Source organism: Opisthocomus hoazin, chromosome Z (assembly GCF_030867145.1).
Source record: "Opisthocomus hoazin isolate bOpiHoa1 chromosome Z, bOpiHoa1.hap1, whole genome shotgun sequence".
Lineage (NCBI taxonomy): Eukaryota > Metazoa > Chordata > Aves > Opisthocomiformes > Opisthocomidae > Opisthocomus > Opisthocomus hoazin.
This window is the reverse complement of record NC_134454.1, coordinates 7573444-7598456: the sequence shown is the minus strand read 5'-3', so window position 1 is coordinate 7598456 and position 25013 is coordinate 7573444. Positions and strand designations below refer to the sequence as shown.

Below are 25013 nucleotides of genomic sequence, written 5' to 3'. Positions count from 1 at the left end.
ACCTTTTGGATGGGTTTCCCAGCAATTTCTTAGTATTTTTTTTTCTGTTTCTGATGAAGAGACAGTACATAGTGTAAAGTAAGAGCTAACTATGGCAGCGACTAGAGGGCAGGTAGGATATTTCAGGAAGAAAAAGCCTACCTATTAGCTGCAAAAAAACATATTCCTCTGCACAGGGTACGTTAAATGATCACAGCATGACAGAAGAGTGCACCTGAGCTCCCTCAGTGCCTTGTAATGAAGCCTTCAAGAGCAGCACCACGAATGATGGTGTGGGAGACCATGTAACACCCACAAGCAGTGCAACACATCTTAGTGCAGCCTCTTGCTGCATAGAGGTACCGTGCTGAGAAAAGTACCTCCATGGGCACCCAATGAAGTGAAATTGCAATGCTGGCAGCTGCTGCCCAGTGGAAAAGTTACTATTAAAACTACCTAGTGTAGACATGGCATTGTTCCAAGCTACTACCTGAATCTTGTAAACACCAGTCAAAGGGAAACATTGGCAGCCATTGGCAGCCTACAGACTTATGGCATTCAACAAATATTGTCAGTGACAGGTCATTTCCCTAGTAGAGCTAGTCTTAAGAGACTGACAGAAAACTTCTTACTCTAGTTAAGAAAGTGCTAGATAACTTCAGCACTTTTTCTTGGGACCTGTGCGTGTGGCAAGGTTTTTTAGTGGTTTAGCTGTTAAATGCAAGTTGTTTGCTTGAAGAGCTGGCAGGAAATTTCTAAAGGAATGTCTTTTCAGTGCCTGATCCCATTAAATACCTGATTTGAATGGTATGAAACTGAACAAATGCTCATGGCAACCAGTATGTGCACTGACTCCAATATACCACCACAAGGCAGGTCCACACAGAAAGACGCAGAATGAAGTATTACTTAACAAAAAAGCTTCCTACACCAAAGCTTTTCTCTCCATCAACAGAAGATAAACTAACACACTTACAGTAATTTTTAAAAGAGTCAGATATTCTGAAAAAAACAAAACAAAGAGTTGCTGTTGCTGTTCCTCTGTGTCCCTTAAAAAACCCAAGCTACACCATGAATTACAAGATGGATATAACTTCTTAGTCAGGAGTGTGAACCTTGGATTGGTTACACCCACAAAGTTTCAGCCACAGAGAAGGAGGAGCCATGTTTTCATTTCTGGAATCTCATCACAAATCAATTTATCAACTCAAAAGAATTTTCCATGAGAGTATCTGTGCAAAGGTTTCTATATAAGAAGTTAAATTCACATGCATTCTCACACTGCACAGGAACAAACTGGGTGATTGGAAGAGAAAAAGCTGATACTGAATAAGGTTCCTTTAAAAAAAAACCCAGAAAAGTAGCACTTAAAAAATTATAGAATCCAAAGCCTAGAAAAACCCATTTTTTTTTTAATGGAGCCAGAAACCTGTAGTTTCATTGAACATTTTTTACACACAGAAGAATCTCCCTCCCCTTTGCAAATTACCCACAATGGTATAATTTACTATCTTGGATTTTCTGTCAAATCAGGACTCTGTCAATCTATTTCTGCCCCTCAAACACCTCTCTTCTTACCACTGCCAGCACGAATTTGGAGTAAGTCTGAGAATTCTTTCTATTTAGAATAAGACAGTGTGAAGGTTTCATTCTGTAGCTCAGCCAGCTAAAATTGCATACATACGTTTGCAAGAGCGGTGTTTTTTTAATTACTATATTTAAACTTCCATTTCTATAAGGAATATTTATGCGGTCCTTGTGAACAAGCAATTTACTAGTGCACAGAAGGAAAAACGTGAAATGCTTTTTGCACTTCGGAGCATCTCCTCCACATATTCTCCCCTCTCACCTCCCCTAGGGAACCCACACTTCCCTGCAGGATTTTGTGGCCAGGAATGTGTGGGCACGTGCTGTGTTGAGCCATAAGTGGTAAGCCCAGCAAATGGAAAACATGCTGCCTTTGTGGCCTTGATCCTGCCCAGCTCATCAGCAAATCTGAAGACTCCAGTGTGCACGGAACTTCAGAAGCCATCATGCATTAAGAAGCAGAGCAGAAGTGAGAAGAGAATAAGCCTGTCTCCAAAGTGGGTCTGTCACATGGACCATATGCATTGATGGTCCCTGTATCTTTCTTCTGATGTTCTGCAGGCAGATCAGAGATATTGGAGGCATCCAAGTACTGGAGGCACCAAGAAAGCTGGTGAGTTTACAAAGTACACCCATTCAAGATACATGAACAGAAGAAGAAAACAAGTCTAGGAAAGCACTTTGTACTGTAATCTAGTCTTGTTATTTGGAGACCTGCTCAATCAATCTCTGTCTTTTGGGATCCCTTATCTCAAATATTTAGAAATCTAAATGCTTAGAACATAAAGTGGTTTTCTGGTAAAGATCTTCCACATGTAAAAATTGTCCTAAGACACCACACCATCTACTAAGAATCTTTTCCTCTACTCCACAGCTTAGAAAATAAGAAAGGATAATTAAGAAAGTCATTGAAGAATTACTAGCTGAGTAGAATAAAAATATCAGAGTTAGTTTATAGGTAACTATAGGCCTCTGATAAAAATGGTACAATGGTGCTTCCTAAAAGCCTCCCAACTGATACCCAAGATATTCCCAAAGCAGCCTATAATCTAAATAAGAAAAGGCATACAGTTCTACTTTTTAAACATTCTTTGATCTCTTCTCTGAGCTGGACATAATAAACATTTTCTAGTCTTATTGCTGGATACTTGCAATGATGGGCAGCTGGACTGATTATTTGTTGAGAAAGGTGGACATCCTGGAAACTCCTGTAGTTTCTGAGATTAAGAAAGAATTACATCCCTAAAGCAATAAATCACAGTCTGGATTGGGATCTAAAGGTGTTCCTGCCATGGCATCTTTACATCACATCCGTGCCTTTCAAGACAGATTCTTCTCTTTCAGTGGACTGCAGTTTCTGAAGTTCTGTCTCATCACAAAGAAAGGAATTCCAAATGGTGCAGTTGCCTTGTTGCTTACAATGTTTGTACCATTTAATCAGTAAATGTTCTCTTCTTCACAGTGTGAACTCCACCATTACACCACTTCTTGGAGAACCATTAAGCTATCTCAAAATGGAAATTATAAGCTCAGAAGTGAAACTGGTGAATGAAAGGACAATCTGGAGGGAAATAAACTATTCTCCTTAAAATAGGTAAAATAATACCTTTAACACTTTTCAGCCCCCTGTAATGTGTGTATGGTCCTACGTGGTAATACATCACATTTAGTAGGACTTCTGGATATGCATGCCATACTTAAATTCAGCCAGAAGGTGACATAGAGATCATCTTAATTGCTGGTTACCCTACATCACCTTCTCTTTTGTATCCATTATTTAAAATACATTTAGAATTGCACAACCTTCTGTAACTTCCCTCATGCAGAGCAGAATGTGATATCCAGTAGCTATTTACAAATGAATGACACATTCTAGTTTATTCTGAAATATGAAATGTCATCATTTTAACCCAACAGCACAGTAAAAATTTTGGGTTTTTTGTATTGCATTATTTATGATTCTTTCAGCCTTAGGGATTCTATATTGCACTACACAAAGTAAGTTGATATGACTTCATAGTAGAAAAACATCATTCCTATATTCTTACTACAAATTAATTGCTCACGTCTTTATTCTACGAACTGAATAAACCCAAATGCCTATGTATTTTTAAAAATTAAAACCTAGATGCTACCCAAAATTTTGCACTGCAGTAGAAAAAGACTTTGAATTTCTTTTTTACAAGCTATCACTGTGCCTTGCCCTAGACAAGCATGTATGCTTGCCTAAAGTTAGACCTGTAAACATAATTTTGTGCTTGTTTTAAGCAAAGGATCTGTCATGTTACTTCACTGTATTAATAAGATTTTACTGAGTTCAGATTTCTTCTATAAAGTCACAAAAGCCACAAGATTAAAAAAAAATTTATGCAATTTTAACTTTAAATAATAGATACATAATCAAAAAGATTATTGTTGTATTTCATTTAAATTTATCTGTCTTTGCAGATTCTGTACTTTAACAGTACAGAGAAATGGTAGTCATTACAGGCATTGTTGTACCTTGTTAAGTGGAAATGGACTAGCATCTAAATTCCTACTTTTGTCATCTCTTCCATATTTCTAATAGTTTGCTTTCAAACATTTATTCTGTAGATCTCTTCGGAAAGGAGAAAACCTACCTTTGCTTTAAATGTGCATAAACAATAAGTGAAGTAACCTTAAAGTTTGATTTAATAGCATTGGAAGAATGGAAATCTGTTCCTGTTTCTATTTGAAAAGTAGCACAGACATGCGCCAGCCACTATGCTGTCTCTAACAGTTCCCAGTAAAACTTACGTATTTTGTTTTTCAGAAAAGTCTCAAAATTTTTCTTTACATTTAGAAAAAAATGTTGATATCGAGAAATTTGAAATGTCTAAGGCAGGACATTTAAGCTTTTGCATGTTTTGCTTTTCTCTCCTTGGGGCACGAATAATTTTCATGTTGTCATTTCAATAAAATAATTCCCTCCCAGTTGGAGTTATCTCACTTCTTCACACAGTATATTATTATGTAGTAGCTCTGATGAGTAGTTAATGAAACAATTCTTTTCAGCTGGATTGGGTGGCTGTCAAAATGAAGTGACATGGATTCATCTATACCTGATACAATAAAACGACAAGAAATTTGCCAAGTTATAGACAGCTGTGAACACATGTAAGAGAAAGCAGTTTATTACCTATAGAGAAATTAATACTGATAAAAATATGTTTATTAATACTATAAAAATTGCTGTGCAATAGGAAGCAGTCCTAGCTAACAAAAACCCAGAATAAACTATTGTTATCATAGAATGTCCATAGCCAGTAGTGTTGTAAACCCCAAGTATTGAAAGACTTTTGATTGTAGTTGCCAAGCCAATCTCCATGATATTTGAAAAGTCATGGCAGTCAGGGGAAGTTCCCAGTGACTGGAAAAAGGGAAACATTGTGCCCTTTTCAAAAAGGGTAGAAAGGAAGACCCTGGGAACTACCGACCTGTCAGCCTCACCTCTGTGCCTGGGAAGATCATGGAACAGATCCTCCTAGAAGATATGCTAAGGCACATGGAGGCCAGGGAGGTGATTCGAGACAGCCTGCATGGCTTCACCAACGGCAAGTCCTGCCTGACCAACCTAGTGGCTTTCTATGATGGTGTAACAACAAGGGTGGACAAGGGAAAACCAATGGACGTATCTATCTGGATTTTTGTAAAGCCTTTGACACGGTCCCCCACAACATCCTTCTCTCTAAATTGGAGAGCCATGGATTTGATGGGTGGGCTGTTCGGTGGATAAGGAATTGGTTGGATGGTTGCAGCCAAAGGGTAGTGGTCAAGGGCTCAATGTCCGGATGGAGACCAGTGACGAGTGGAGTCCCTCAGGGGTCTGTACTGGGACTGGTGCTGTTTAATATATTTATCAATGACATGGACAGCGACATCGAGTGTACCCTCAGCAAGTTTGCAGATGACACCAAGCTGAGTGGTACGGTTGATACACCAGAGGACGGGATGCCATCCAGAGGGACCTGAACAAGCTGGAGAGGTGGGCCTGTGTGAACCTCATGAGGTTCAACAAGGCCAAGTGCAAGGTCCTACAGCTGGGTCGGGGTAATCCCCGGTATCAATACAGGCTGGGGGGTGAAAGGATCGAGAGCAGCTCTGCTGAGAGGGACTCGGGGGTACTGACAGACGAAAGGCTGGACATAAGCCGGCAATGTGCGCTGGCAGCCCAGAGGGCCAACCGTGTCCTGGGCTGCATCAAGAGAAGCATGGCCAGCAGGTCGAGAGAGGTGATTCTGCCCCTCTACTCTGCTCTGGTGAGACCTCACCTGGAGTACTGTGTTCAGCTCTGGAGCCCACAGCACAAGAAGGACATGGAACTGTTGGAGCGGGTCCAAAGGAGGGCTACAAAACTGATCCAAGGGCTGGAGCACCTCTCCTATGAGGACAGGTTGAGAGAGTTGGGCTTGTTCAGCCTGGAGAATAGAAGGCTGTGGGGAGACCTGATTGCAGCCTTTCAGTACTTAGAGGGAGCCTATAGGAAAGATGGGGACAATCTTTTTAGTAGAGACAGCAGTGACAGGATGAGGGGTAATGGTTTTAAACTAAAACAGGGTAGGTTTAGGCTGGATATAAGGAAGAAATTCTTTACAATGAGGGTGGTGAAACACTGGAACGGGTTGCCCAGAGAGGTAGTGGAGGCCCCATCCCTGGAAACATTCAAGACCAGGTTGGACAGGGCTCTGAGCAACCTGATCTAGTTAGCGGTGTCCCTGCTCGCTGCGGGGGGGTTGGACTAGATGACCTCTAGGGCTCCCTTCCGACCCAAAACTTTCTATGATTCTATGATTCTAACACCAGGCATGAATACAATTACAAAAAGTAATGCCACAGTCTCAGAGGCTGTCTATAGGACATCATGACTGCAGACAATTGCCAGCTAAGGGCTGGCTGGAGGCAATAGCTTTAGACAGCTTAGGATCCTGACAAGTCATGGGGCAGTAGTTTGTTGTCAGCCTAGGTTCGGATTGACCCAGCAGCCAGAATTCGACACTTAGTCATAGTCTGGAAAGCTAGACCAGTAAAAGAGCTGAGTGCTCAGCAGATTCCAGTGGAAATCTCCTGTGAGAATGTCCTCAGTTTCTGAAAACCTGGTCTCAGCTCATCCGACACACTGTCCTCCTCTATCTAGGAACTTGAAAGGAATAGGAAAAGCTGAGCATTTTGTTCTTTCTCAGTTTTACACAGTACACTGGGTAGTGCCAGTAAATCATTTTTAAATCTCAACATTCCTCACTATCCAACTCCCTCTCAAAGTACCATATAAAATAAGCAACTGTAATCAACACCATGTCACTAGAGGTTCTCTGGCCAAAATCAGATATTTAAAATCTGAAATTTCTTTTAGCTTTGAAACAACAGATGCCGCACTCAGCCTCTACTCTGAGTAAGGCATTTCAAAGCTAACAGCATACAAGGAATGCCAACTATTTAATAAATTAGGATACAGTCAATCACAGCTTTAAATTTCCTGATTTTTGTCATAAAAGTCTACTTCACCACCAAGCAGTGTGTAGCTCACAATATCCTTGACAAAAAAAAATCATAGAATTGATAGGTTTACAAGCCTCTCAGTACAATAAAACCACTTATTGAAGAGGCCACTTGATATAATGTCATTTTCAGCACTGCATGTAACATTCAGCCAATTCTTTTGCTTCTTACATCTGGTTCTCCATTAAAAGTTGAACTGCTAGAAGATGTAATGCATTCTGCCTGAAAGCTAAAACCAGATGTCTTTACAGCTACTAAAAAACTGCATTAAAAAATGTTAGCATCCTGTCCAGTCTGTCTTGAGCTTTGCGATGTATTATCACTCATAACTTCTCAAATGTTTCAAATTTAGCTGAAATGTGAAAAACAGTTGTATATTTAGCCAGGTACGACAGAGTTAGGTCTTTTAATATGAAAATCTCAGATACTTCACTTAATGCAATAGGATTATCACATTCGTAGCACAAATGTGTTTATTGGCATATTTATACTCATGAGAACGCATAATGTAGCATTTAAGTTCATTAATGGAGATCTGTTGGAAAACTGATATGTGATCCATGAATAAGGAAGAGGAAAAATACTCCTTTGATGTTAAATGAAGCTAAAAGAATTCAAGATGTCTACAAGGAAGTCAAATGCCCATAGAGCAAAAATATTGCTCTTTGTTGCAGTAGGTCTTCATGGATAAAATACGATTTGTCCGGCCCCCCTTCAAAAAAGATGTAAAAATCTGTTAAAAACCTATCTTTTCATGTTACTTTCCTGATTCTATCCTTCTCATGAGGTAGATATGGAATTTAGAGTACATCCTACTCTACAAGATCATCCCTAAACTTAAGCGAGCAATAGTATAGCAGGCTGTTTATTTGTCTTTTTCTAAACCTGGGTAAATATCGTGAGCAGGCCCTGGAGAGTGTCCCACGGTATTATCTGCAGCATCATGTGGTGACAGGGCTGGCTGGAGGGGCTGGATTGCAAGGCAGTCATTCAGGATGTCCTGGCCAAGCTCTGAACTCGATCGCAACTGAAACACAAGAGATAAAAAAGGAGAAGTTATTACAACATAGACAAAAAAAGGGAAATAAATCCCCAAAATCCTTAAGACATTGAAAAACTACAATAAAGAAATGTTGAGGGGGTTAGAGGAAGAAATGGACCACAAGCAGAATTCTTTTATTTTCAGTCCTGGTTAATATCCTTCCATTACAGCAGGCCTTTTTCAAATTTGAGGAAGGAAACTCTTCCAGATGCTTAACAAGACTGTACTCAGGACAAGGGCTGCTTGTATACAGATAGAACCTTGGACAGATGGACTTACGTGTGTTCTCTTGTCATGAACCGCAGAAGAGAGAACTGCGTCCTGGTTCATGGGTAAAGGAGATTTATTAAATGTCTGACATCTCTTATATCAGCAGAGGGATACTATAAAAATACAAGTATTTTCCTGCTGGTTTAGTGCCCCAAACTGGCTCACTGAAGGACCAGGAAAGCCAAGACACTCCTGGCAGTGGAAACACAGGACTGGGAGCAAGCAGCCAGGAGTGGTATCATTCAAGATGGTCAGGATGGAAGTGGTACCACTTTGTATTGACCAAAGTTGTCTAAAGACCACATTGTTAAAGTGAACAGGACTGCATTTGTTTCACATTATGGCTGAACTGATCTGAAAGTGAGCGCTCCATCACTGCCACTTATCCCAGCTGCATGCATGGCCACTTGCCTGGCACCTGATGCCTGAACAGTAAGTCTGTTTAGCTGGCTGATCCAGCAGAAAATTCACTCTGCAAACAATTAATAAACAAATTCACAAGAAAAGTTTTCCTTTGGATGAAATTGGATGGTCTCACCCTGAGGCTACAGTACAATACAATAAAAAAAGACCATTAAAAAAAATTACCCAAACCAAAATATAAGGAAAAGGGAGAAAGCCTACTGCAGCACCCTGACACAAGGCTGTCCCAGCTAAAATGCAGAACTGCACCCTGAGGTTCCTGGCAGATGGATGCTGCTACAGGCGGCTGGGGACTGATGCCTGTCCCAACCCCTGCCTGATGTTACTGTTATATATAACAAAAATTTGCCTGTTCCTTAATGCTATCTCTGCTCACAGGCTGGTGTATTCGTTCACAAGCATGAAAATGGAGGGTCTGTGCTTACGTGCATGTGGCCAACTGCAATGACTGAGAGGCAGATAAATATTCTGTCCTGTCACCCATGCTGATGAACAGATAGTTCATGCAGCATGATGGACAGCAATCTGACCTAGTGCAGTAGGATTTGCTGCACTCATACATCTGAATTCCAAGAAGCAAACCTCACAGATGCAATTGAGGCTTCTCCTGTCTGCTTAGTGCCTTGAAAGGTGAGCAGGTAACTAACTAGAACATAATCTAGCACCTCTACCAAACTCCTAAGGGAGAGCAACAACAAGAGAAACTTCTGTCCATCCTATACCCAGAACGGAAGAAAAAACAGTAAGAGCGAATGATTCTGAACGCAACTGTAGAAGGACAAATTACTGTGCCACAAGATGCTGCTAATCATTCAAATGACTTCTGATGACATGTATTAGTACAAAACCATGTCAGCAGAGTGGAGAGCTGTTCTTACACATCATAAACACCTGAAATAGGGTGACTGTAATATGAGATGTTACACAGCCTATGATACCTATACACAAACTGTGCATGCTGTAGATTATTCCTTCTCTTTAAAATTTGGTGAGTCTTCATATTCTGAGCAAGAGGTAAGTATTACACTGATTTGTGCAACTGCAAACACACACTGCTAATTCAAATTGCCACTGAAAATATTACCACAGGCCTTCCATAAGCTTTCACCAGACAACAGGTGCTGGGAATAACTTTACTCTTTTTCACTGCAGGGTATGTATGCAACGTGCTTTTTAAGAGTAATTACTGTTGCACCACTGGAAAGGGTAGGGCGCTAGCAGTAGAGGACCTCTTCTCTACTCTACTGTTTAGCAGAGCAGGAGCAGAAATGGGTATGCTTCCTGTAACAGAACCAGCCATTAAACCACAGCTGTTTACCAAACTAGACACAACTTCTGGAAAACACCATTCCCCACTAATACTGTTTTCTCTTGAGAGACACAGTAACCATGCTTTCGGTGCTGGCTCCTCCTTCCTCTGCCATCTAAAGCTCATCCTCTGTGCAATGTTTTCCCAGATCTTTCCTGTGTACCATTAACAGGGCTGGCATATGCTGTGACCTTTTTGGAAAAAAACAGACTGCAAAAACCAGGCTCTGGTTCAAATACGGCTGATCAAGGCACTGTTTCTTTCTGGTAAAGACATAAAGGGTAAAAAATCACTCTCAGTCAGTTATTTTTGCATATTTTACAGAAAACTTAACAAGTTTTAACTGAAACCAATGTTTTGCATTTCATAAAGAGCAGGGAAATCTGAGCTATGATTCTTCTTCAGTATGTGAAGAAACGTAAAACAGACAACAAAATATACATGATTTTAAAACCAAGCAAATATACCAACCTTTCATTGCATCCATAAAATTTTATCTTCAGCTGAAAAAGCTAAAGGGAGAAACAATAATTGACCAGATCTAACTGCTGCAGTCTGTTTCTTGCTTTGTTCTAAAGACAATGCACTTCTTTTCCAGCCTAGACTGTGGACTTATCAACTAGCAGTAAAAGACACTTGACGCCCTCTTTGACTTTTGTGCAAACCATATCCCAGCACAACTCTCTCAGCATCCTGGCTGTGATACCTTGCCTACCCCATGATCACCTTGCTTCCCTCATGAGCACTAGGCTAAGCACCAGTACAATCACACTGGGACTGAAAACTTGCCCATCTATTTTTAAAAACTCTAAGGTTAGAAAATGACCTTCTTCAATGATGAAATCAGCAACTGACAGTTTTGCCATGATGAGTACAGACTTCTTCTGTGTGCTGTAATATAGCCTGAATTTATGCCTGACCAAGATGTAAGTTTAAAAAGAAATTGTCAGCAAATGTATAACTTCCCTGTATGAAATATTTGTTCTAAACAATAGATTTTCAATTATAATAGCTCAGCTGTATGGTAGACTTGTGAAGTTTTGTATTTGGAAATCTGAGACATTCCCATTATCACAATGCAGCAGTTTTTTCTAATACCAAAGCAAATCACTGTCAGTCATGATTTACAATTGTTTTACTCCTATGACAATCAACTAATGTTTATCAGCTTTCAGAACAATACACAGAAATTCTGCTCTTGTGCATTTTAGATATGATTAAATAATTAGCCAAGATTAAATGATAAAAGCGGAATCAATTAAAAGGGAGTAAGATTCTACATTCTTCAGTTTTCAGTTTCATTATATTTGAGTCCAAGAACAGATACATAATGTTGATTTGATGCGTAACGCAATTCCAGAGAAAATGTCTCCTTAAAAGAAAAGATCATTTGTTTTGTATTTCTCCAAACAATGTGTGTTTTATCTGAGATCTGCACGTTCTTGTACAACCTAGCTAGCTTCTTCAGCATTATTCCTGTTGAACAGAAATCAGACACCACCAAGGAAATGTGTGTTGATGATAACACTTAGTCAGAAGAGAAGCAGTTTAAGATTTCTGAAACTTTATTAGTTTGTTTCCAAAACACATAAAATAGGATCTCAGTAACTTCAAAATCTGCCTGTATGTACTCAGATTAACTCTATTATACTTCAGCAAAGTCCAGAGTCCTCCAGCCATTCAAACATGCCAGTAATGTCATGAAATCATAGCACTTTAAATCTTACTTTTGTGAAAGCAGGCTGAATGAACTGTATGGATGCTGTGTACCTAGTAGAGTATTCCCATATGTATGGGAGACGTTGGTTGTAGTTATTTTGGTGTAGGTTAGATCTGTGTCTGCCATGTCTAAAACCAGCAAAACCCCCCTAAATAGTGTTAGGTTTCATTGAGAGGAATTGTTTTACAGTAACTGTAATAGCTTTACAAATGTGTTTTTGTTTTCCTTATAAAGCTAATGAGGAATTTCTGTTACTCACATAGCCTATGTATTAAGTTTACTAAATGCTATTTGTCAAGTAGAGAATAAGCCAGTAATCTTCCACTAATTTTTATTGTCCATAAGTTAAGTTGGCATTGGGAGAGGTAATCATGACCTGTCTACACAGAGCTACTTATTGTACCAGTTTTTCCAAATGAGTAACCAGAATTTAATATTTGCTTGTACAGTTAAATTGTATCCTGTCAGCATCATGACATTGATAGTACACAGATGTGACCACTAAAATTACAAGTTCAATATGAAGCCACGCTAAGTGAGAGTGTTTAATCATATTATAGGTCTGCTTGCTAGATCATCCCTTTGCTCACACACATTAGCTTTAAGGTGAGGTGTTTTCTTGCACAGTACTAAACCTTTTTGACAGAAGACAACACAAGTTTATGCTTCTTGCCTTTGGAGCCTACAGACATCTTGGGGCAAAGAAGCAATGCAGACAGAACAGATTCCTTAATAACCTTTGTTTCCAGTGAGTCATCTGAGCAGAATTTCTAGAGAGCCATAGCATTCATTCTTCTGCTAATTGTCTACCACAGCTTTCAGATACATGGGCACGCTGTTTTTATCTGCTCTTACATTCTGTTTCAATTAAATGCCTGTCCAGGAAAACACAATAAAAATCAATATAAATTAGCCTATCCACACAGTAGAGATGTTACGTTCTACACAAGAAATACTTTTGCTCTTGTCAAAGTTTTACGATGAACATTTGAGTTCAAATACAAAAATGGCTTCTATCTTTGTGACCCAGCATAAATCAGGAAAACATACCAAAAATGTTTTTCAGCCTCTTATATTAAAAATCAAAAGGACTTGGAGCCTAAGCAATCAGCTAATTTTGGCAATTTTCACATCATAAAAAAATTCTGATTTTGAAGCAATACTACAAGAGGAGAACAGTGTTACATTAAGATTGATGACACTGAAATGAATTCTGCCTGTATTGTATATGGAATGAGCATTTTCTTTTGATTGGTATTATTCTAACATGTGGAATAGTTTGGGTTATCTCCTCATTAAAATCACATAGAACATCAAGAACACGATTTCAAGGGGAAAAATTGCAGCTAGGATAGATCTGAAAGGAAACTGAATAAAAAAATCAAACTGAGAATGTTAAACAAAGGAAGTGCAGTTTGAGTGAGATGTATTTTAAGTGGCCATTTTCTGAAATACACAAAAAAGTTTGTTCAGTCATAGTTCTGTTGAAAACTGATTGTTATTTTGCTCTACATATTTGGAAGTAATGCGTTTTAACATAGAAGGCTCCCAAGGACACTCCTTGTTGTGACATCCTCTGTCTCGGAGAAGCCCACATTTTCACATATTTTGGGAAAGCACCCACACAGATGCACGCATGTGCACACACGCACACACACACATTACCTCTTTCTCTGCCCCACATTGGACTGTATCAAATCTGAAAACATGCGACTTTTATAAAAAAACGCTACCTACATTATACCTATGACCCTTCCTACTTCATCCTCTTTTTCTCACAGTTCTAAGAGGCTTGTAGCTATTTTTTGTGTGAACAGCAATCTAAGAGCTGAGCTGCGCCACTCAAAATGCAGGAAAAAAATCACTCTTTTGTGCCCAACTGATTTGGAGGTATAGCTGGTATATGATATTACTGAACATCAACTTTCACAAGTAAACGCAGCCTGACAAAGAAACCACTTCTACTGCAGAATGATTTGCTTTCCCTTTCCGAAAATACATCTCTCTGGCAAATTTGCACTCCATGAGTGGAAAAATGTGGAAAATAAACAAGTACTCATCCACCTGCTGCTTCATTTACTCCATAACACAAACATTTTTCTCCCTGTCACAGGTTACCAAAAACTGCCATGAAAATCTGTAAGTAATAACAGCATTTGTTAGTACACAGAAACAAAGATTTTCAAATTCCACATTCTTTTTTTTAAACTCTGCAGCATCCTTTATATAACACTGGCTTTCAGTTTAAATACTTCATTTTGTTTTACTCTCCATTGGAACTTAAGTTCATGTAGGTACCAGTTCCTAAGAGGAAATACTCATCTGTTGAAACTACTACCTCGATTAGAGCCTAAGATTAGAACTGAAAAAACTTTGGCAAATTCACTAGTAAGAGATCCAAATTATTAGCCTTTAGGCATATGATTTTTACTCTTGCAAAGACTCCTTAGGACATCCCCATACAGCTTCCTCTACTGTCTATGAACTGTCTGTTGAGTGTGTTTCCTGGCTAGATGATGTGAAGTGCAGGCTGGGCTGTCACTGTTAACGTTCAGAATTGCTACAGCCTCCCCTAACACTGCCAAGTCCCCCACTAAACCAGGTCCCTAAGCGCCACATTTACAGATTTTTAAATACCTCCAGGGATGGTGACTCAACCACTTCCCTGGGCAGCCTGTTCCAATGCTTGATAATCCTTTCAGTAAAGAAATTTTTCCTAACATCCAATCGTAACCTCCCCTGGCAAAACTTGAGGCCCTTTCCTCTTGTCCTATCACTTGGGAGAAGAGACTGATACCTGCCTCACTACAAACTCCTTTCAGGTAGTTGTAGAAAGCAATAATAAGGTCTCCCCTCAGCCTCCTTTTCTCCAGGCTAAATTACCCCAGTTCCCTCAGCCACTCCTCATAAGACTTGTTTTCTAGGCTCTTCACCATCTTCATTGACATTCTCTGGACACACTTCAGCAACTCAATGTCCTTCTTGTAGTGAGGGGCCCAGAACTGAACGCAGTACTCGAGGTACAGCCTCACCAGAGGCGAGTACAGGGGCACGATAACCTCCCTGCTCCTGCTGGCCACACCATTGCTGATCCGAGCCAGGATGCCGTTGGCCTTCTTGGCCACCTGGGCACACTGCTGGCTCATGTTCAGCTGGCTGTAGACCAGCACCCCCAGGTCCTTTTCCATGGGGCTTTCCAGCCACTCTTCCCCAAGCCTGCAGCGTTCCATGGGATTGTTCTGACCCAACTGCAGGACCCAGCACTTGGTCTTGTTGAACCTCACACAATTGAGCTGAGCCCATCGATCCAGCCTGTCCAGATCCCTCTGCACAGCCTTCCTATCCTCAAGCAGATCAACACTCCTGCCCAACTTGGTGTCATCTGCAAACTTACTGAAGGACCACTCAATCCCCTCATCCAGATCATTGATAAAGATATTAAACAGAACTGGCCCCAAAACTGAGCCCTGGGGAACACCACGGCTGCCAAGTGGATTTAATTCCATTCACCAGCACTCTTTGGGACCAGCCACCCAGCCAGTTTTTTACCGAGTGAAATGTACACCCATCCAAGCCACAAGCAGCCAGCTTCTCCAGAAGAATGTTGCAGGAAACGGTGTCAAAGGCTTTACTAAAGTCCAGGTAGGCAACACCCACAGCCTTTCCCTCATCCACCAAGTGGGTCACCTGGTCATAGAATGAGATCAGGTTGGTCAAGCAGGGCCTGCCTTCCATGAACCCACACTGACTGGGCCTGATCACCCGGTTATCCTGCACATGCCATGTGATGGCACTCAAGATGATTTGCTGCATAGCCTTTCCTGGCACTGAGGTCAGACTGATGGGCCTGTAGTTCTCCAAATCCTTCTTCCAGCCCTTCTTGTAGATGGATGTTGCATTTGCTAACTTTCAGTCAACTGGGACCTCCCCATTTAGCCAGGACCGCTGATAGATGATGGCAGGTGGCTTGGAGAGCACTTCCACTAGCTCTTTCAGTACCATTGGGTGGATCTCACCCATTCCCATAGACTTCTGTCTGTCTAAGCAGTGTAGCAGGTTGCTAACCATTTCCCCATAGATTATGGGAGCTTCATTCTGCTCCTCATCTCTCTGTTCCAGCTCAGGTGGCTGGGTACCCCGAAAACAATTGGTCTTAATGTTAAAAACTGAGGCAACAAAGGCATTAAGCCTTTTCCTCATCCATTGTCACTATATTTCCCCCCGCATCCAATAAAGGATGGAGATTCTCCTTAGCCTTCCTTTTGTTGTGGATGTATTTATAGAAACATTTTATACTGTCTTTTACTGCAGTAGACAAATTAAGTTCTAGTTGGGCTTTTGCCCTTCTAATTTTTTCCCTGCATAACCTCATGACATCTTTGTAATCCTCCTGAGTTGCCTGTCTGTTCCTCCATAGGTCGTACATTCTCTTTCTTTTCCTGAGTTCCAGCCAAAGCTCTCTATTCAGCCAGGTTGGTCTTCCCTGCCGGTTCGTTTTTTGGCACATAGGGATGGCCTGCTCCTGCCCCTTTAACATTACGTTCTTGAACAATGTTCAGCTCTCCTGCAATCATTTGTCCTTCAGGACTGCCTCCCAAGGGACTCTGTCAACCAGGCCCCTAAAGAAAGAAGGATTCCTGCTCTCTCAGGCCCACCTTCATGCATATGCTGTGGCAGGGAAAACACACAAATACAGAAAAAGGTATTGTTTGCTACCAAAAATGAACCTGAAGAATGCAAAATGCTATGGGCATGCACCGACAGCCGTTAATAGAATTTTTGAGACAATCTGGATTTTTTTTTGGCATGTATGTAAATGCAATGAGGGTAATAGCACTTACTGCTTCTGGTGCACTTTTCAACACGTCACGCTGCCAAAGCTCACGGCTTGAGTAGTACAAGCTCAGGGCAGAAATTAAGTGTAGGGAGGAATCATGATGTAAAATAGCAAATGTTAACATCAGAGCAAACCAACAAACTCCTGGCTATAAGAACTGCCACAGCTGCCAGAGCACCATGAGAACCATAGGGTGGTTTTGACGTTTCCTGCTCACTGGAGAGCAGAGCTCTACATGTACTGCTGGCAAAGCATATCCCCCACGACGGAGGTTTCTTGTGAGGCACGCCTTGAGCACCCCACCAGAGCGTGTGTCGCTGCGCTGCAGCAGCTGGGGGGTGGTCAGCCACAGCCAGTCCTCCACCACTCTCAGAGTCTGTTTTCCTGATTCTCACTGACCACGCTTAAAAGAACTGGTCATTCATAGTCTCAAAAGTTTTCCAACAAATTGTATGACTAAATTCCTTAAACACTGCTGCCCATTCCTAATTCCTTTTTGCCAACATCCCTTTCAGGCAAAATTGCTGCACTCCATGGTGCCTGATTTATATTTCATTTTGAAAACAGGAAGTAAAGGGATTACAGTTGGGGATTAAACCACTTATTCTTCTGCATTTTTTCTGCCGAATAGTTTCTTAGTTGCCATGGGCACTGCTCACTGACCCTTAGCCCCTTGAATGCATTTCTTTTTGCGTTAGTGACATCTTTTAAACGGACTCCATAGAGAACAAATGAGGGGAAATATCCTTATGTTCAACTGCCCTTAAAGCAAGAAAATAGATTTGCTTCCCTTTCAATCCATTCTCTTCCTTTTGCAGTTTTAACAGTGAAACCTGAACTAAGAGTTTGAACAAGGGCAAGTGAAACCTGAAAGACACAGAAGCAGACTGGGCTCAACACTGTAGGATCTGGCTGTTTGCTCCCCACAAGGCAGGTGTTCACAAACAGAGCAGTTTCTCCAGATTAACACAGTCACATAATGGACAATGTCACTTGTAACTAGCTTGGTGCCTGAATAACCTGCTAAAACACCAATGATGTAATGCTCTAACCCTTCTTGGCTCCCTCTTTCCTCATCAATTAAATGTTCTGTGTTAGAAAAAATAAAAAAGACTTTAATTTATTTCCTCTAAGAAACACATTAAGTATTGTGTTTCTTGACTTACAAAAAAGCCAAGTTCAAATACTGAGAAATGAAAGCAAATAAAAAGGAAAAACTAGAAATAAGTGTTGCAAAACTAAATAAACCAAAGATACTAGCTAAAAAAAATCACCAGATGTTGTTTTCTGTTCATGTTCTCCACTAAATCAAAATGCTGCTGTAAAATTTGTTTATTCCGAAATCTTGAAAAGTATCATATCTTCATCAATTGTGAGGTAAAATCAACATGTAGTCACAATAAAACAGCCTGCTTCTACTGTAAAACAATGGAAACAATGAACAATCAAGAAGTGTGCAGCACTGTAAGAAGCAAGAGCTCTGTATTATTTTGCTGAGGGAATAGTGTATTTTCTGGCACTACCCACAAAATACAAACGCAGAAAATCTCCTCAAAACTTTATAGAAAGCTCTATGTTAATCTGTAATGAAAACACTTGTATGTCTTATTTCCAGAGAAATACTGTTCAATAAGGGGATATCACATCATTAGTCACCTTTTTTTTCCGCATTTCTCTTATTTTCATTGTAAGATAGACAAGTTTACATACATTATACAAAGAAGGGCTCTAAAAGAAAAGAGATGAACTGTTAGAAAAATGATATAAAATGACCATGCTTCAGAATAATTCAGTTATTGAGATCTGCCTCTAAAGGTGGAGATTCTACATCCCATTTTTGCTACTATGAGGGTTGCACAGTGGCAGAAGAGCAGCATCTGTAGGATCACTACTAGCTGTGCAAGGTGGCCTCTGTAAAGCCACCTCAGTGCGGATGGGAACCCTAGTCAAGGTCAGCACAAGCGACTCTGCAAAGCAGTTCCAAGAATTGCTTTGGCCATATGAACCATAACCTTATTTCATTATTTCTAACATGCTCCACACCTAGTAGAGGACTGCTCTGTTCTACTAGTCTCTACAACAGTCTGAAGTAGGACTGCATATGACTGAGTTGTAATACAGCCTGCTTCATCCCAGCAGTGTAGCACAGCAACTTTTTTCTTTATCGTAATCAGAAAAAGTATTCTGAAAACTTCCAGCCATTGCTAGCTGATCAATTTTTGAAAGCAATAAACACAACATAAAAGAAATCATACACAAATAACAGCAGCAGGCCCTGATTGCCTGTCCTTTCTTCCTCCTCAGCACAACAATATATGAAAAGATCTCCTTCCAACCAGATATCACAGTGACAAATCTTGGAAAAGTCCACTTTCACTGGGAGAATGTTTTGACAACTCCCCAGAACTGAGTGTTAAGCCATCATTTCACAGGTGACCAATTTGTGTCAAAAAGGAATATTATTAGTCAGAAATTAACCAAGGTGGAAGTTTGTGCACATGTCTCCCAAGGTCTCACCACCCCCTTCATTCCTTACTGAATTGGTAGATGTACCACCTATAATTCAAAAAAGCCTCCACCAAGGGAAGACAACTTTCAGAAATGTCCTTTGGACCACCCTTCCCAAAGCTATGCTTCCATGATATTTGCTTTCTAGTAGAGACAGTATAAAACTTCTGTCCTGGAAAAAGCCAGGAAAATAGACACAAGCATAATTGTTTTATTAGATTAAGTACAAATCAAATAAATGAATAAGAAGCAAAATATAATTAAAACTAAACACTGCACACTCTAGCTGATCTATGCTCCTCTGCATAGCATTGAAAAGTCCAGTGGAGACCTGGGACAATCACTTACTATGTTACGCATCTGCTGAGGTGTTAAGCTATCAGCTTACGCTCAGCTGAATCCATGCATGGTTTCCTCCAGACCCATGTGAATGAGCTAAGATGATGCAGGTTTCCAGGAGACAGACAGCTTTCAGAGGCAATTGTCAGGTAAGTATTCAATATCTCAAAGCTTGTCTGCATAATATATCTGATCCATAAGTAATTTACACAACAAGATGAAAGACATGGTCTGGACATTGTTAAAACTGCTGAAGAATCAAAGACTGATCAGCTGAAAGATCTTATTGTTTGGTATAAATTGTCTTTTGGTTCAAGGCCCAGACTAAGACTTCTACATTCCATTTAGCTGATCTTGTTTATCTGAACTGCTCAAATTATCTTTTCTTTTTTTCCGCAAACATGGAGCTAGTCAGTTGTGTTCTTGTCTATTACACTTTTGTTTAATTAAATGGAAACCATTTTTTAAATATTTTTTTTTTTTTAGCGGCACACACTGGATTAAAGAACTATTATACAAGACCACTGTTGTTCACTGGTATAATTATGGATAAAAGTAAAATTCTAACTCAAAGCATAGCCACTGCATTGTTGAGAAGGCAGATGTTACTGAATTGATCTTCTCCTAGCTAAACAGCTGCACAAAATCAAAGCAATCTTTCGTCCTTTTGTACAGACCCAAGCCAAAGTGAGCAACTGTTACAAACATCCATCCTGAGAAACTGAGACAAAGACGCACAAATTAAGCAAACTCCTAAATCAGGCATTGTGCTTTGGGAACTTCCTCATCTGTGCTGCCATTCAGCGAGACCTGGACAGGCTGGAGAGTTGGGCACAGAGGAACCTGATGAAGTTCAACAACAGCAAGTGCAGGGTCCTGCACCTGGGGAGGAATAGCCCCATGCACCAGTACAAGCTAGGGGGTCATCTGCTGGAAAGCAGCTCTGTGGAGAGAGGCCTGGGAGTGCTGGTAGACAACAAGTTAACCATGAGCCAGCAGTGTGCCCTACTTGACAGAGAGTGGCCAGCAGGTCGAGGGAGGTTCTTCTCCCCCTTGACTCTGCCCTGGTGAGGCCCCATCTGCAGTACTCCGTCCAGTTCTGGGCTCCCCAGTTCAAGAGAGATGAGGAGCTCCTGGATAGAGTCCAGCGGAGGGCTATGAGGATGGTGAGGGGACTGGAGCATCTCTCCTGCGATGAGAGGCTGAGGGAGCTGGGCTTGTTCAGCCTGGAGAAGAGAAGACTGAGAGGGAATCCTGTAAATGCTTATAAATATCTGCAGGGTGGGTGTCAGGAGGATGGGGCCAGACTCTTTTCAGTGGTGCCCAGTGACAGGACAAGGGGCAATGGGCACAAACTGAAGTGTAGGAAGTTCCGTCTGAACATGAGGAAGAACTTCTTCCCTCTGAGGGTGACAGAGCCCTGGAATACATTGCCCAGAGTGGTTGTGGGGTCTCCTTCTCTGGAGATATTCAAGACCCTCCTGGATGTGGTCCTGTGCTGTAGGTGACCCTGGACTAGATGACCCACAAAGGTCCCTTCCAACCACTACAGTTCTGTGATTCTGTGATTCTGTGATCAGGGAGTGTGGAAGATGAGCGAAACCCTGCAGAGGCAGTGTGTCGCCTTGTGCAACCCACCTATGTCATGCAAGCAAGTTAGACACTTGTGCAAGGCAGCGTCCAGCCTAATGGTGGGGGGGACTGTGAGACCACCAAGACCCCCCACTCCATGCCCACTGACTCATTTTCGACAAATTTCGGGAAGCTATGATACAGGTACCTGAAGGGTATAAAATGAGAGGGGGCCAGACCCTTGTGGTGTGTGCCAGTGACCGAAGGACATGACCACCAGCTCAAAGACCACTGCTGGATCCAAGGGTAGTGATACCTTTTCTAGTACTTATTCTGTCATCTCTCCTTTCATTTTCCTCTCTATCTCTGACTTTCTGGGCACATAAGGGTAAAATGTTGTTGTAAGTTTCTTTACCTGCTATATTCTGTGGTTTTGTGAAACCAGACATTGTGTTGTTGAAACCTTTGCCAAGTCAATATCCGTTTCCAATCCCACTGCACTAAAAGTAATGATATGATGTTGCATCCACTGCATTCCAAGTAAAGCTTTGTTTTTAATCAAGCCTCTTGGTCATTGTTATGACTCTTCAGTACCGTACAGAGAATTAAAGAGGTTACCTTCCCTTTTTCCTGCTGAGTGGGACAGGACACCTTTTATTATCTCTTATGTGTTTGAAAATGCACTTTTTAAAAAGAGAAAACCTTTAGAATAGATATTAGACATCGCAGATGTTCATGACAAGATCTACACAAAGCCAGTGGAATGTTCATTCCATTCACAGCGGGACTTGCACTGTAATACTTAAAAGTGAATAAAATATTTTCTTTAGATTTAGAAATACAGAGTTCTTCAGCAAGACTCCTGCAGAAATAACAATTTTTTTTCATACTATGCTTGTATGAAAAAGATAATATTCCTATACTTGTATAAGGCTGAATGCTAGCCTGCACAACACATAGATCTTCATAAATAGCATAATCGTAGTATTTGCCTTCTATGTTGGTTTCAAATCACTGGATATGTAATTGTGCAGGCTCTGGGTTTTGTTAATGATATGTTGCATAATTTCATTTCTCTAGCTTCAATAAAAAGACTCACAAACTAAAAGCTATGGATTCATATTTTCAAATACAGTATTGTCAGTTCACAGGTTAAATAAATTTGCTGTTTACTGAAAACATCAATTGTAATCAGCTGAAAATAAGCTTACTTGTGTCAAGTAGAGCCCTGTTTTTTGCTTAGTCAAAGACCCCACAGGATGACTCAAGGAACAAAATTACTCAGCCCTGTTGCAGATACGAAAACAAAGCTCTCAACTGTAGCCTTATGTATTAAAGCTGTTCTGCAAATAAGAACTAAAGGATCTAATACGCATAATGATTCACCCTGACTTCATGTAGACAATACTACTACCATTAACATCTGCACCTAATATTATAGGCTGGCAATTTTCAGAGCCAGTCTCTACTCAGAACAAAAAATATCAAAACCATAAATGGTTTTCAGATTTTATCACAGAATCATAGAATCATAGAATGGTAAGGATTGGAAGGGACCTTAAAGAACATCTGGTTCCAGCCCCCCTGCCATGAGCAGGGACATCTTCCACCAGACCAGGTTGCTCAGAGCTCCATCCAACCTGGCCTTGAACACTTCCGGGGAGGGGGCAGCCACAGCTGCTCTGGGCAACCTGTTCCAGTGTTTCACCACCCTCATGGTGAAGAATTTCTTCCTAACATCTAATCTAAATCTGCCCTCTTTCAGTTTACAGCCATTCCCCCTTGTCCTATCACTACACATCCTTGTGAAAAGTCCCTCTCCATCCTTCCCGTAGGCTCCCTCCAGGTACTGGAAGGCTGCTATAAGGTCACTCCAGAGCCTTGTCTTCTCCAGGCTGAACAGCCCCAACTCCCTCAGCCTGTCCTCACAGGAGAGGTACTCCAGCCCTCTGATCATCTTCCTGGCCCTCCTCTGGACCTGCTCCAACACATGCATGTCCTTCTTATGTTGGGGGCCCCAGAGCTGGATGCAGTACTGCAGGTGGGGTCTCACAAGAGTGGAGAAAAGGGGCAGAATCACCTCCCTCAACCTGCTGGCCACACTTCTCTTGATGCAGCCCAGGATATGGTTCGCCTTCTGGGCTGCAAGTGCACATTGTTGGCTCACGTTGAGCTTCTCATCCACCGGTACCCCCAAGTCCTTCTCCTCAGGGCTGCTCTCGAGCCACTCTCCGCCCAGCCTGTACTTGTGTTTGGGGTTGACCTGACCCATGTGCAGGACCGTGCACTTGGCCTTGTTGAACTTCATGTGGTTCAAGCAGGACCACCTCTCCAGCCTGTCAGGGTCCCTCTGAATGGCATCCCTTCCCTCCAGCTTGTCAACTACACCACACAGCTTGGTGTCGCGTTAGTGTTTTCTAAGAGCAAATAACACCAAGATTAGCTGAAGCAAATACCTGCCTCACTCATCCTTCTGTTTTTCTAGACTTTTCTTCTGATTCTCTGAACTTCCACAAAGCAAGCCAAGTAACTATATTGTTTTTACCGGGTATTTGAAAGAAGAAATGAAACAGGAGTTTCAACCTACTAATTTTTCCTCCCTGTCCTTTCCTTTCAAAAATCTTGCATGTTTACCATTGACTCTGTGAAACAATCAGTTTAGGCTATTATAACCTCTCTTCATATAAAAGCTGCTAGCTCAGGAATTGACTCAGCTGAAAACTGGATTGTTAGGTAATTATTGATGTGAGGCAAAAGGAAAAGGTAAATGGTTCACGAGATCCTAAATTAATATCAAGTCCAAGTCAGATAAAGATTAGCAAACACGCAGCATTTTTAAGTGGCATTTGCCTGTATGTACCAATACACTTTCTAAATTGACGATTCAGTTGAACACTGCACATAGCAAAAATGAAGGAAAGAAACCAGGTGAAATATGAGAGAATATAGGAGTATCTGGGGCAGAAGAAAGTACTGGGACTGGTCTTACCACGACATATGCACCTCAGCCACCTACAGATGTTCAGGTTGCATGTCCTAAAGTCCCAAAGCTACAAAAGTGGCAGAGAGAATAAGAAAGGAAAGAAAAAAGGATTATAAAAATGGAATGGGAGAAGGAAAAAAGCAGGAGAATACATAAATCAAGGCTAGGCAGCCTGACTTTTATTTAAAGTATCAATTTAGAAGGATTCTTTCAGATCAGGCTCAAGATCCATCCAGACTGCTTTAAGTTACATACATTGTGTCCACTAGCAGTTGGCCTTTCATGAGACAAGAGTGAGAAACTGCAAATAAGCGGTACAGAATAACCACGCTTCTCCCTAATCTATTTAGCTTGATGCTGACTTCTGCCCAGAAGCATGATCTTGAAGCACTGATAGCCCTTGAAAATCTCATGTTTAGCTTTTAACCCTGACTCATTACCCAGAGAAATATCCAGTTCCCTTTGAATTCCACATGGCTCTTAGCTTCCATTATATGTTGTAGTAACAAGCACCACATGGTAACTGTTCAATTTACAGAAAAAACATCTTTTAAGTTTGTTATCCTTCCAAAGTTGAAAGGAGGAGATGACTAAGAAGAGGACAGGTTTTAAAAGTAATTGTAGTCCAGGGGCATGCTGTACATTAGCATTCCTCTCCGTACCACTTTATTCTCTCCTTTTGGATGCTGTCTAGTTTTCTGTTACTGACTTCCCTGTTTAGAAGTAGCTCCATCCGTCTTCCCCAAGGGAAGATGAAATCCAGACACAGTCAGCAATTTTCACTTTTTAAAATAAGGTAGGACTAAGATAGGATACCAATAAGATAGGAATAAGATCGGATGCTTTTTATCCCACCAAAATATTTTCAAAGTATGGACTGAATAATATGATACATAGAGATTATACCTAAAATGTTTTGTTAGGATA

General features: G+C 41.0%; 1 protein-coding gene across 2 annotated transcripts in view; it reads right to left on the bottom strand.

Moving 5' to 3' along the window:
* The window catches only part of GLIS3 (GLIS family zinc finger 3), a 182163-nt gene that overhangs the window by 23653 nt on the left and 133497 nt on the right, over positions 1-25013 (bottom strand). For both annotated transcript variants that reach the window (XM_075410664.1, XM_075410665.1), the window contains one exon: positions 7969-8110. In XM_075410664.1, coding sequence (XP_075266779.1) covers positions 7969-8110 — 142 coding nt within the window. The remainder of the gene's footprint in view (positions 1-7968; positions 8111-25013) is intronic.